This window comes from Orycteropus afer, unplaced genomic scaffold (genome assembly GCF_000298275.1).
Source record: "Orycteropus afer afer isolate SDZICR_OR568_19922 unplaced genomic scaffold, OryAfe1.0 scaffold00010, whole genome shotgun sequence".
Classification (NCBI taxonomy): Eukaryota; Metazoa; Chordata; class Mammalia; order Tubulidentata; family Orycteropodidae; genus Orycteropus; species Orycteropus afer.
Genome location: NW_006921597.1, coordinates 13,117,550 through 13,132,457, shown reverse-complemented (window position 1 = coordinate 13,132,457; position 14,908 = coordinate 13,117,550). Strand labels below are relative to the sequence as shown.

Sequence of the window (14,908 nt, the reverse complement as noted above, 5' to 3'; positions counted from 1 at the left end):
GGAGGGATGGTCACTGGGAAGAGGTAATTATGGGGAGGAAGCGGGAGGGGAGCTCTTGCATTGTGGTAAACTGTGGTCAATGACATGCGACAATGTATATGTGAACTGCTGTATGGGAAGTGAATTTGCTCTGTAAATCTTCACCCAAATCAAAATAAAATAAAATAAAAGAGACATCTTTGCTTTTCAACCCTTTAAAGGGTCTTTTGCAGCAGATTTGCCCAACATAATACATCATTTGATTTCCTGACTGCTTCTTCCATGGACATTGATTGTGGATCCAAGTAAAATGAAATCCTTGACAACTTCAATCTTTTCTCAATTTATCATGATGTTGCTTATTGGTTCAGTTGTGAGGATTTTTGCTTTCTTCATGTTGAGGTGTAATCCATACTGAAGGCTGTAACCATTGAATAAAAATGATCAAGGGGGAGAATAATAGATCAGCTTAGAGAGCTGGAGAAGTTGGAGGTTTGTAGATGAATAGAAGTTACTGGGCATTTCAGTTCTTACTCTAAATGATATGGGAAACATTGGAGAAGGGATGTGATCTGACTTAGTTTTTTTTAAAAAAAAAAAAAAGGCCACTGCCTGTAAACATTCAAAATGGCTGCGCCCTCAGTCACTTTAAATATTCAAAATGGGTGCTGCGTGTAAACAATCAAAATGGCTGCACCCTCTGGACAGCAAAATGTCCACAGCTCAGGTTGTCTCCTTCCTTGCTGTTTCCCTTCCTAGTGATAGGCCACCAGAGCAGTTGTCCCTGCAGCCCTTGGTGACCAGGACTGATCTCTAAGTCAATTCTCAGGTCCAAACATCACTTGGAAATACTCAGGCTGTTGATCTCGTCAGAGTAGCTGACAGTCTACAGCTCCAACCGTCTCTGTACTCCCTGTTTTCATTCAGGTTTTTCCACTAGTTGGTGCCTAATCCACTTCTGTAAAGTTTCTTTCTAAGCTCAGGCTCCAGGATTATCTTCTGTATGTCTGTCAATGGTTTTTCTTTTCATTGTTGAAGTGGGTCTGTGTCGCTTGTCTGCCTAGTCCTCCATCTTATCGGAAGTCCTTTATAAGCTTTTTTGACAGGAGGAATTGCTACTTACATTCTTCATCAGCAAGCAAGAAGGACTCTAGGGTTCTTTCTGGGAGTGGAGGTGGTGGGGAAGAACGATCTTGATGTGAATCTATGATAAGGAGAGTATACATAGCAAAGCAAAAAGAATCAGTTAAAATTCACAATCCAGGACCCCTTTTAGCATTGGAGAACTTTTCCAATTATTCATTATTAGTCTACAACCACCAAATAAATGATTTGAACGACTACAGGTAGTCCCTGACGCACGATGGGATATTGTTCCCACGACTCTTATCATGTCAGTTCTGACATAAGTCAAATGCCTCTTTTTTTTTTTTGATAGTTTTGATTATTATTATCTTTTATTGTCAGTATCTTTATAAATGTAATCTCTATCTTTGAACATCTGTAAGTGAACATCTAAGAATGTTCACATGAGGAAGTTATGTGCTACAACATTGCATGTAGTACATGTTACTAACCATAAGATGTACAAAAACAAATACCAGCCAGTTGTAAGTGCAGGATGTGCTAACTTGAATACATTGTAAGTCATAGACTACTTATAAGTGCTTCAAGAATTTTGTTCTTTTTGGTCAGTTTTGGTTAGCTCTTCAACCAATGAGCCTTTGATTTATCAAAAACTTATACCTCACTTATAAAAGGATTCTCCCAAAGAATTTGAACCTGAATTTAATCAAGCTTCTAGATCTAACTAACAATATACAGGAAATTCTGAGGGTAGAGGAACATGTTGAAACTATGAGGATACAATCAGCCAAATCCAGAATGTTAGCAGTCTTTAGGACAAATGATCCACTTTCTTGAACAAATAAACAGTATGGGAAAATATAAAATGAGGAGAACTGTTACATATCAAAAGATTTAAGATGTGTATATACTAAATGCGGGGAGCTCTGGTAGCATAGTGGCTAAGGCACTTGACTGCTAACCAGACGGCTAGCGGTTCAAACCCACTAGCCACTCCTCGGAAGGAAGGTTGGGCAATCCTACTTCCGTAGTGATACTGCCTCGGAAACCCAAGCAGGGGTCGCTATGAGTCAGGTTTGACTTGACGGCACATAACAACAACATAACAATATACTAAATGCAGTATATAGACTGAATCCAGATTCAAATAACCCAATTGTAAAAAAAAAATTTGAGATAATTGGAAAAAATATCACATAGTCTGAATATTAGATAATAAACAACATTTTAAGAGATTCCATTTGAAATAATGTTTTTAAAAGGTTAAATCTTTATGGAAGTAGCTTGCCCCATCTTCCTTCTGTGGAGCAGCTGTTAGGATTGAACTGCCAACCTTCTGGTTAGCAATCAAATACTTCATGCAGTACAGCACCAGTGCTCTTTATCAAGGAGCAGAATTCGAAAATCCTGTCTTCACCTTGCCCTTGACGAAACAAAACTCCTAGCTTGGGAAAACAAAAAATAAATCACTAAATAGTGAAAGCTATATGGAAACTTTGATGTCTCCTGAGATGAATTACTCTAAACTTATGAGACATTTTTATATAAGATTCTTAGAGCTAAATGTCATCTAAAGCCAAAGGAAATATTTTTACCTGAGGTGGAACTACGAAGTTTTACACTCTAAAAAAGAGGAAGAAAAAGTGAGACAAGAATATGTACATAAAACTATACAAATTCAAAGCAATACATAGCATATTTGAAATTATATTTCATATACCAATAAAACTCAAACCAAACTCACTGCCATCAAGTCGATTCTGACTCATAATGACCCCCTTTGGTTTCTAAGGTGGTAAATCTTTACAGAAGTAGATTGCCCAGTCTTCCTTCTGCAGAGTGGCTGGTGGGTTTGAACTACTAACCTTCTCATTAGCAGTCAAATGCCTTAGATATAGTTATAGAATATAGACTCTATTTTTCCTAATTCATAAGTGTGCTGAGTTATAGAATGTCATCCTTAACTCTTGTAGTGATTGTTCTGTCCTACGCAATTAATCCTAAGTTGATCCCCTCTGAGTTATTTATTTCTTGCTACTTAGAGTATGTCCTTGAAAATTTACAAAGAAGGTAATTGTTGAAACTGAATAGTTATTTCATGACATTGGAAAGTGTGTGATTGTCTTTTCTCTTGGAGTGGCTGAAGATCAATACATGTGTGCATATTATTAACAATAATAGTAACAATACATTGAAATGGCAACTTAAAAAGGTAGAAGAGTACTTGCTTACCATACATTACAAAGTTAGGCACTTTTAAATGTTTATTTAGTTAATTACTTTTCTGATAGCTGATATTTTAAAATGATTGATCCATAGAATATATAGAAGTACATAATAAATCACTAGAAGGATAGGTTTTTCTTCCACAGCAGGGAACATTATTATAAAAAGTTAATCTTAAATAACATGCACATCTCTCATTCAAAAAATTACTCCCAGAATAAAACAACATGAATATGCAAAAATGTACGATTATAAAAAGGAACACATTATTTCAGTTAATGTTATAGCATCTACCAAATGACTAGTATGAATTACTACAAAATGACCATCTACTACATATGAAACATTTCTTATTTTTGCCTTATCCATCCTTCCAAACTCAACTCAGGTGTTTCCTCTTTCACTAAGTCTTCCTTGATCATTTCCAACCTGAAGCTATCTCATACACTCCAAATCTCTTTTAATATTTCATATGGCACTGACCATATTTGCCTTGTTATAATAAATATAGACAAAAAATAAAGACTTTTGTACATATGTTTTATCTGCAGTACTAGACTATAAGTTCCTCAAGGGCAAGAATTGTGTCTTACACATCTTTTTATCTCCCACTCCCTTTAGCATGTTGTCTTAAAAGTAGTACTCAGAAAACCAAAACCAAACTCATTGCCATAGAGTCTACTCTGACTCATAGGAACCCCCATTGGGTTTTTAAGGCTGTAAATCTCTACGGATACAGACTGCCTCATCTTTCTTTGCGAAGTGGTTGGTAGGTTCAAACCATCAATCGTTTGGTTAGCAGCCAAATGTCTTAACCACTGCTCTACCTAGCTGCTTAATAGTTATTGAATTATAGATGTTAAAATGCAGTAATAGAATCAGAAAAAAGTGATTGACCTTGCTTGGTCTAAGTCTCACAGAGTCGTCAAATTCCTTTGATTCTGATGCTCCACTCCATTCCAGTGATGTTCCCATTTTTACCTTCACAACTGAAGATAAGGGCTTGGGAGCACTAGGTGAGAATTCTCCTGGAGAAAAAGTAAATATGGCCCAATTTCTAGAAATGTTACTTAAGAAAGCAAATGTTACTCAGCAATTGCACATAGAACACAAAAAGGATGTGACAGGTAATCTGGTTCATCCACACTCACTGGATGTACTCACCAGCTTCCTCGACCACAATAAAAGATTCAGGTGTCCGTTCAGGCAGGGGAGGGGGAATTTCATCATCTATCTTTGGAGAGGTTGCTATTCAAAATGTCAGAAATATAATCACAATTTTTAATTAGAACAATCCAAAGAAAATTCTTACATTCTAATCTTGATTAAATTCCTTAAGGCACTATTAATATTTAAACTGGTACATACTCAAGGAAAAAGCAAAATAAATTCTCTCAACTCAAGTTGCAAACGACAGAGGTTTTTGCTTTTTCTTCAAAAATGTATTATTTCTGTTAAAAGCCCAAACATATTTTCATTGAATTCCTGAGTACATTACAAAGGGCCTCGACATAGCAAAGATTCAGTTAGATAGTGAATAAACTCATAAACATCCTATCATCTGTATTTCATTCTACATAGAAGCCAAGAATATGGATGCTTTTCCTTCTTGCAAAACAATAGTACAACAAGGTTTTCTACATTTCTTCTAGAAATGTTCAGAATTTTTATAGGGAATGGTTTTTTAAATGCTATTGCAAGAAACTTCCACCAGATGGCACACATGTCAGTGTTACACCAATCCTTAAGCTAAGGATTTTTTTTTTTTTTTTTAATTATGTTGATGCTGAGAGAAGTCTAAGGTATTATGGTCATGTAGAAAAAGAAAAGACCTTTAAATTTAAAAACAAAATCAAAGTATATAAAATGATCTAATCAACAAAAGAACTTCCTTGATCCAGATAAAATATTGTTACAACAAAGCTATAAATGAACTATCTATTAAGAAACCCTGTACAATAAATGATATAGAACAAGTTTTCTCTATTCCTATCCAGTAGAATTTTCTTTCTAAATTATCTGATGAAATACCTGAGTTTTAAACTTCCTCTTTGCTTCTGCGCACCTTCTTCCACCTAAATTCACTACCTTGGAGTCGGATCCCACTCATAGTGATCCCTCCTCAAGTTTCCAAGGTGATATCACTACGGAAGTAGATTGCCCAATCTTCCTTCTGAGAAGTGGCTGGTGGGTTTGAACCGCCAGACTTCTGGTTAACAGTCAAATGCCTTAGGCACTATGCCACCAGAGCTCCTAAGCTATTATAATCATCTCTAACTTCTGTTTTCAAATCACCCAGTCAAAAAAACAATGAATGTAATACACAAAAATCCACAATTACAAAAGAGATAAAGTGTGAAAGTAAAGGTATATATGAGATAAAAGTTCCCCACAGAATACTGAGCACTATTTTTATACACCAAGTTACTATAAAACGCAGGAACTTAAATCCTCTTTTTCCAACTCCTGCCGGAGGAAAATTCAATACTTAGCAATATGTGCCATTCATTGTAGTCAAATGATCGTACAACAAAAATTCTGGGTGGCCCACGGGGTGCCGTTGATCAAATCTTTTCCGTTGTTCTTTTGGAAACTGCTTCTCATTATGGGCCTATGAGATACATTTCTAGGAATGAGGATTACCTTCTTTAGAAGCATACCTGCTGGTATAGCTGTATCAAATCTGACTGCTCACTACTGCCTGTTTTGTAAAATATTGCATGTTTGCTATGTTTTTCTCAACTTATTCATATTAGTAAATTTTCCTGAAATTTATTTATTTGAAGTGGAGGAGAACTAAGAAGAAAGAGGGAGGAGAGGAAGAAAAAGGGGATGGGAGAAGAAACCAAATCCATAGAAAAGAAGTTAAATCTGAAATGGCATTCAAACTTTTGAAAATAACTTACCCACTACTACTGTCTCTTGGCTCAGCGGTGGGGGAAAAGTCATTGGATTGCGTGCTAAAGAATCATGTGAATCTGAGTAAGAGAAGAAGGTTGTAGAGGATGTTGGCAACAGAGAACAAGGGGAAACAGCTCCATCCTGCTTCTCAGGTAAATCAAGAGACATCTTAGAACCAAAACTACCTGGAGGCGATGGTGAAAAATAAGAATCTTCTACTAAAGACATGTGAGGATACACACTAAAATCACTAGGGTCATGCCGTTTTACATTAGAGGCATTACATATTTGGTGCTTGGGGTCATAGTGCAGTGAATAATTCAGTTCTTCTGAAGACACACGTGTCAGTTTTGGAGCCTGCAACTCCGTAATACAAGAATCGTGTGGTTGAGATTCCAAAAAAGAAAAATTTTCCTCGCTGTCCAACTCCTTTGTTTCTCTATGCTGTATCAATTCAAAGGGAGTTGATTTGGTCCGTATTATTGGCTGTTTTGGGTTGAAATGTCTTCCTGCTGTATTTCTAGGTTCTGAATTAGGACACGCCCCAAACAAAATGGAGCTCAAGTCCAAACTTTGATGCTTTTGAAGAGGCTCCCCGGCCACTGAAAATGACTTTGGCTCCCATTTCATGGCTCTGTCGACATTTTTGTTACAACCACAGTTTAACTCCAAAAAGTCAAAAGAAGTGCTCTGTTTAGCAGGGTGCAAAACAAGTTCTTCTCTTTCACTTATTTCAGAAGTCCTAAAGTCAAAGGAAGACGCCTCTGTTTTTTCCACCTTTGTCCTTTGTTTGTTCTGTTGGTTCACTGTCGTAGCTTCTTTTATGGAGCTAAAACAAAAAAAAAAGTAATGATGACACTGTACCACCAAAGAAGCCTCATCCAGTATCCTTTTCCCAGCATCATAATGAGTTATAGGCATGAGATTCACCTCTCAGACATAAGTAAACAGTATTTACATAATGTGTAAAATTGAACTCACCTTTTTGGTAAGCTAAGAGAGTAAGGATCTACTTCTAGAGTGGAATTTTGCTCCGGAACTGAATGCTTTGCTTGACTCTTTAAAAGAAATAAATTAGAGATTGGTTTTTAGTAATGTCAAAGGAGATATCTGGAAGATTAACCAAGTAAACTTTTTTAACTGATGCATTTGCTCATTTATCTGCTTTTATTACTGCTATTCAGAAGTCTGAGAAATAATTTTTTCAGAAAACATAAAAGAGTTAAAATAATTCATGAAAGAGTTAAAAAAACAAAAAAGCTCCCAAAATGCTGAACGTAGGAAGAATTTATTCGTACACTGAGGTCAAAGGACTAGAATGAAGGATTAATACTGTTATAGAATCTGGCTGCTAACCAGAAGGTTGGCAGTTCAAACCCACCAGCAGCTCCACAGGAGGAAGATAAGGCAATCTACTTTGGTAAAGATTTACTGCCTTGGAAACCCCAATGGAGGTCACTATAAATTGGAATCAGGTTGATGGCAGTGAGTTAGAATCTAGAGGATTTGCTTATAGCATTCAAATGTAAGAGTTTTAGCATGTTCTTGGGGTAACTTTATTCTCTAGATACCCCTACTTTAAGAATTTCATCATCTCAATCTTTAACATTAATAGGCGCCTTTTTGGTCCCTCTACCTATTTCTCTTATCTTGTTCTTCACTTCGCTTCACACAGGTTCTCTTGCCATTCCTCAAGCGTGCAAAACTCGATTCTAATTCAAGGTTTTTGCACTTACTGTTTCCTCTGATTGAAATACCTTGCTCCAGATTTTGCAGAGCTGACAAGTACTTAGCTTTCTGCTTAAACATCATCTGCCATAAGGAAAGCATTCCTGACCAGTCTAAAATGACACTCTCACAAACTGCCCTGTCACTCTCAATCTCATACGCTGCTTTATTTTCTTCATAGCAATTATCACTTTACATATTTGCTACTGTAGTTGATGGAATCTAAGATACCATTGATTATAAAAAAAAATTTTTTCAATCCTTTCACAGTTGTTAAATTTTTTTTTTTTTAAAAAGAAGTAGTCAGAGATGCTAAATTGTGGGAAAATATGTCTTTAAAAAAATACAATATTTTAATTCTTTTTATTTATGATCTATTTTCATAAATAAAATGTACACTCTTTTAGGGTGGGAAATTGTCTTGTTTATCACTATATCTTCAAGGTTTTAAACACTAGCATATAGATAAGAACATCGTAAATATTTGTTGAATGGATGAGCCAATTGATCAAGATCTAATTTTACTACCTGGCTTTTAAATCTCTCCGTGATCTAACCCTATCCTATCTAAATTATATTTTTTACTATTACCCCAATACACTATAGATGCTTAGTAATAAATTTAACTATTATTAAATTTGCTGAATTTATAAATTTAGTACCTAGTATTCTTAATAAGGAGATAATTTAATATTAGGAGTATGGACTTTACAATCAAACAAAGCTAAATTTGAGTTCTAGCTGTTTGTCTTACTAGCTCTGAAACTTTAATCACTTTAAGTCTCAGTTTCCTTCTACAAAATGGGGATAATTGGATATATATATATATTTTAATATAACCATTTTATTGATATATAATTCATATATAATATGACTCATCCATATAAAGTATATAAGTCAATGATTTTAATATATTCACAGAATTGTGCAACCATAACCACAATCACTTTTAGAACATTTTCATCATCTCTAAAAGAAACTCTGTACCTATGAGTAGTTAACTGTCATATCCCCTAGTCTTATCCTCAACCCCAGCCCTAAACATCTACTCATCTACTTTGTCTCTATGGATTTTCCCATCCTGGACATTCCATATAATGTAATATGAAAGTAAATAACATGTGGTCTTCTGTGACTGCCTTCTTTCACTTAGCAAATGTTTTCAAGATTCATCCATGTTGTGCCATGTATCAACATTTCGTTATATTTTATTGCCAAATAATATTCCATTGTATGGATATGCCACATTTTATTGATCTATTCATCTGTTGATAGATATTTGGGTAATAATATGAATTTATAAAGCTTTTGAGCAGATTGCATGAGAATGCTTAGAACAGTGCTTAGAATATGATAATCAGTAAATACAAATTTCATTTTGTATTAATGTTACTTATAGCATCTAATTTTTAGGATTTGGAGGACTTGAAGTTTTCTAAAAAAAATTATACTCTTTAAGCTATATTAACAGTTCAGATGTCAGGTACCCTTCTCTAACCTCATGAAGAGAAATTAATACAAGATAGTATTTTACATCCCCAAAAATATATGAATGATCCAGTTTCTCTGCATCCTTGCCAGCACTTGGTCACTACTTTTTATTTTAACCATTCTGATAGATGTGTAATAATATCTCATTGTGGTTTTAATTTGCACTTTCTTTTTCATGTGCTAATTTGCCATCCTCTTCAGTGAAGTATCTCTATATCTTTTGACCATTTTCTAACTGGTATTTTACTGTTCAGTTTTGAAAGTTACGCATATACTTGAAGTACTAACCCTTTCTCAGATATGAGGTTTCCAAGTATTTTCTCCCACTTTATAGTTTGTCTTCTCATCCTCTTAAGTCTTTCGTAGAGCATAGGTTTTTAATTTCGATGGAGTTCAGCTTACCAGTTTTTCTTTAGGTGCCAAATCTAAGAACTCTGACTAGCCCTAGGTCCCAAAGATTTTTCTTCTCTGTTTCTTTTTTTTCTATAAGTTTTATAGTTTTGCATCTTATATTTAAATCTGTGATCCATTTTGAATTAACTTTTGTATAAGGTGTTATACTTAGGTCAAAGTTAATATTTTTGCCTATGGAGCCCAGCCCCAGCACTATATGTTAAAAAGGCTATCTTTCATCCGATGAATTGCTTTTACACCTTCATCAAAAATCAGTTGAGCATATTTGTGAAGGTCCATTTCTGGGTTATGTATTCCATGGATCTATACGTCTATTCCTCTGTCAATACCACATAATCTTGATTACTATAGCTATATAATATGTCTTGAAATCAGGTAGACTGATTCATTCCACTGTATTCAGTTGCTTTAGCTATCCTACTTCTTTTGAATTTCCATATAAATTTTAGAATAATCTTTCTGTAACTATAACAAGTCTTGTTAGGAGTTTGATAGGAATCATGTTAACCCTAGAATATTAATTTTGGGAGAAATTGACATCTTTACTGTGTTGAGTCTTCTCATCCATGAACATGATATAAAAAAACAAAAAACCAAACTTGCTGCCATTGAGTCAATTATGACTCATAGTGACCCTCTTTGGGTTTCCAAGGTGGTAAATCCTTACAGAAGTAGATTGCCCAGTCTTCCTTCCGTGGAGTGGCTGGTGGGTTTGAACCACCATCCTTCTGTTTAGCGGTCAAATGCCTGAGGCACAATGCCCCCAAAGCTCCTTTGAACATGGTATAGCATTCCATTTATTTATATCTTCTTTGATTTCTTTCATTAGTGTAATGTAGTTTTCAGCATATAAGTCCTGTACATGTTTTATTAGATTTATGATTTATTTCATTTTTTTTGAGCAATTGTAAATGTTATTATATTTTTAATTTTGGTGTCCACATGTTCATTCGTACTATATACAAATACAATTGATATTTTCTTGTTTATCTTGTATCCTGTAACCTTGCTAAACTTAGTTCTAGGGGTTTTTTTTGGGGGGCAATTTCTGTAGATTCTTTGGAATTTTCTACTCAATCATGTCATCTGCAAATAGGGGCTGCTGTATTTCTTCCTTCTGACCTGTTTGCCTTTTATTTCCTTTTCTTGACTTATTACACTACTAGAACTTCAAACTCTGTTGATTAAGAGTGATGAAAGAAGACATACCTGCCTATTCCCAATTTAGGGGAAAAACATTTACTCTCTCAGCATTAGGTATAATGTTTACTATAGGTAGACTCTATAAAGTTGAGGAAGTTCCTGTGTATTCATATTTTTCTGAGAATTTTGATCATGAATGGGTATTGAATGGCTTTTTCTGTGACCATGGATATGATCACATTCTTTCTCTTCTTTCACTTGTTAATATGGTGGATCACATTGATTTTTGAATATTGAGCCAAACTTGTATGCTAGGAAGAAAGTCCATTTAATCATGATAAAGATAGATAAATACATAGATAGATAGATAGATAGTTAGGGAATAGATAGGTAGATAGATTATAGATAGTGCCAGAAGATGAACCCCACAGCTTGGAAGGCACTTGAAATATGACTGCAGAAGAGCTCCTCATCAAAGTAGAGTCAACCTTAATAATGTAGTTGAAATAAAGCTTTTAGGACCTCCATTTGCTGATGTGGCACAACTCAAAATGGGAAGAAACAGCTGCAAACATCCATTGATAATCAGATTGTGGAATGTACAAAGTATGAACCTAGGAAAACTGAAGTTGTCAAAAATGAAACAGAACACATAAAGATCAATATCTTAGACATTAGAGAGTTGAAATGGACTGGTATTGGCCACTTTGAGTCAGATAATCATATGATCTACTACGCTGGGAATGATAAATTGAAAAGGAATGGTATCACATTCATCATCAAAAAGAATATTTCAAGATCTATTCTGAAAAACAATGTTATCAGTGATAGGATAATATTCATACACCTACAAGGAAGACCAGTTAATACTACTATTATTCAAATTTATGTACCAACCACCAAAGCTAAAGACAAGGAAACTGAAGATTTTTACCAACTTCTACAGTCTGAAATTGATCAAACATATAATCAATATGTATTGATTCTTATTGGTGATAGGAAGGCAAAAGTTGGCAACAAAGAAGAATTACCAGTAGTTGCAAAATATGGCCTTGGTGATAGAAATGATGCTGGACAGTGCATGACAGAATTTGGCAAGACCAACAACTTATTCACTATAGATACATTTTTTCAACAACATAACGGCAGCTATAAACATGGACCTTGACAGACAGAATACACAGGAATCAGATCGACTACATCTGTGGAAAGAGGTGATGGAGAAGCTCAATATCTTCAAAACAAGGCCAGGAGCTGACTGTGGAATAGACCATCATCAATTATTTATATGCAAATTCAAGCTAAAGCTGAAGAAAATTAAAACAAGTCCACAAGAGGCAAAATATGACCATTGACTATATCCCACCTGAATTTAGAGACCATCTGAAGAATAGATTTGATGCATTAAAAACCAATAACTGAAAACCAGACGAGTTGTGGGATGACTTAAAAAACACCATACATGGAGCAAACAAAGTCATTGGGAAGACAGGAAAGGAAGACAAGACCAAAATGGATGTCAGAAGAGACTCTGAAACTTGTTCTTGAATAGAGAGTATCTAAAGCAAATGGAAGAAATGACAAGATAAAACAGCTGAACAGAAGATTTCAAAGGGTGGCTCTAGAAGACAAAGTAAAGTATTATAATGAAATGTGCAAAGACCTGGAGTTAGAAAACCAAAAGGGAAGAACATGTTTGGCATTTCTCAAGCTGAAAAAACTGGTGAAAAAATTCAAGCCTCAAGTTGCAATATTGAAGGATTCTGTGGGCAAAATACTGAATGGTGCAGGAAGCATCAAAAGAAGACGAAAGGAATACACAATCACTTTACAAAAAAGAATTTGTCAATGTTCACCTATTTCAGGAGGTGGCATATGATTAAAAACCAGTGGTATTGAAGGGACAAGTTGAAGCTGCACTGAAGGCACTGGCAAAACACAAGGCTCCAGGAACTGATGGAATACCCATTGAGATGTTTCAACAGATGGATGCAGCACTGCAGGCAATTACTTGTCTATGCCAAGTAATTTGGAAGACAGCTACCTGGCCAACTGACTAGAAGAGATCCATATTTGTGCCCATTCCAAGGAAAGGTGATCCAACAGAATATTGTGGGTATTATTATTGAACAATACCATTCATATCACACACAAGTAAAATTTTGCTGAAGATAATTCAAAACTGGTTGCAACACTATATTGACAGGGAACTTCCAGAAATGCAAGCTGGATTGAGAAGAGTACATGGAACGAAGGATATCATTGCTGATGTCAGATGGATCTTGGCTGAAAGCAAAGAATACTAGAAAGATGTTTACCTGTGTTTTATTGACTGTGTAAAGACATTCAACTGTGTGGGTCATAACCAATTATGGTTTACATTGTGAAGAATGGGAATTCCAGAACACTTAATTGTGTTCATGAGAAAACTGTGCATAGACCAGGATGCTGTCATTCAGTCAGATCAAGGAGATACTGCATAGTTTAAAATCAGGAAGGATGTGTGTCAGGGTTGTATCCTTTCACCATACTTATTCAATCCGAATGCTGAGCAAATAATCTGAGAAGATGGACTATAGGAAGAAAATTCCTGCAGCAGGATTGGAGGAAGAGTCATTAACAACCTGCAATATGCAAATGACACAACTTTGCTTGCTGAAAGTGAAAATGACTTGAAGCACTTACTGACGAAGATTAAAGACGGCAGTCTGCAGTATGGACTACACTTCAGCATAAAGAAAGCAAAAATCCTCACAACTGGACCGATAAGGAACATCATGATAAATGGAGAAAAGATTGAAGTTGTCAAAGATTTTGTTTTACTTGAATCCAGGATTAACACCCATGGAAGCTGCAGTCAAGAAATCAGATGTGGTATTGCACTGGACTTATCAGCTGCAAAAGACCTCTTTAAAGTGTTGAAGAGCAAAGATGTCGCTTTGAAGACTAAGATGTGCCTGACCCAAGTCATGATATTTTCAGTTGCCACATATGCATGTGAAAGCTAGACAATGAATGAGGAAGATCAAAGAAGAGTTGATGCCTTTGAATTGTGGTATTGGCAAAGAATACTGAAAATATCATGGACTGCCAGAAGAATGAACAAATCTGTCAGAATGTTCTTTAGAAATGAGAATATCAAGACTTTGTCTCACCTATTTTGGTCATGTTGTCGTAAGGGAGCATTCCCTGGAGAAGGATTTCATGCTTGGTAAAATGGAGCATCAGCGAAAAAGGGGAAGACCCTCAACAAGAAAGATTGACAAAGTTGCTGCAATGATGGGCTCAAGTATAACAAGGATTGTGAAGAAGGCTCAGGACCAAGCAGTATTCCCTCTGTTATAAGTAGGGTTGATATGAGTCAGAGCTGACTCAACAGCACCTACTAATATATATATATATATATATATATATTCTTTTATATATTGCTTAATTCTAATTGCTAATATTTTATGAAGCATATTTGCATCTATATTCATGAGGAAATTGGTGTATGGTTTTCTTATTTTGTACAGTCTTTGTCTGGTTTGGGTATCAAGGTAATCCTAGCTTTGTAAAATGAATTGAGTGTCCCTTTTTCTATTTTCTGGGAGAGGTAGAACTGGTGTCAGTATTCAGTATAATTCTCCAATGAAACCATCTGAGCCAGAAAATTTCTTTTTTGAGGGTTTTTAAATGACAAATTAAACTTCCTTCATAGTCATGGGGTTACTTAAATTATTTCATGTTGAGTGAGTTATGATAGTTGTATTCTTTGAGGAAGTGGACCATTTTGTCTAGGTTGTCAAATTCATGTGTGTAGAGTTGTTAACACTATTCTTTTATTATCCTTTTGATATTTGCAGGGCCTATAATGATATTCGGAGCTCTGGTAGCATAGTGGCTAAAGCACTTGACTGCTAACCAGAAGGCTGGCGGTTCAAACCCACCAGCCACTCCT

The 14,908-nt window shown here is 35.4% G+C and overlaps 1 protein-coding gene across 1 annotated transcript in view; it reads right to left on the bottom strand.

Moving 5' to 3' along the window:
• Nucleotides 1–14,908, bottom strand: part of PTPN22 (protein tyrosine phosphatase non-receptor type 22) — a 134,540-nt gene that overhangs the window by 85,264 nt on the left and 34,368 nt on the right. The window contains exons 12-17 of the mRNA XM_007949037.2: nucleotides 7,174–7,250; nucleotides 6,198–7,021; nucleotides 4,456–4,539; nucleotides 4,273–4,319; nucleotides 2,661–2,688; nucleotides 1,103–1,183 (exon numbers count right to left, since the gene is read on the bottom strand). Coding sequence (XP_007947228.1) covers nucleotides 1,103–1,183; nucleotides 2,661–2,688; nucleotides 4,273–4,319; nucleotides 4,456–4,539; nucleotides 6,198–7,021; nucleotides 7,174–7,250 — 1,141 coding nt within the window. The remainder of the gene's footprint in view (nucleotides 1–1,102; nucleotides 1,184–2,660; nucleotides 2,689–4,272; nucleotides 4,320–4,455; nucleotides 4,540–6,197; nucleotides 7,022–7,173; nucleotides 7,251–14,908) is intronic.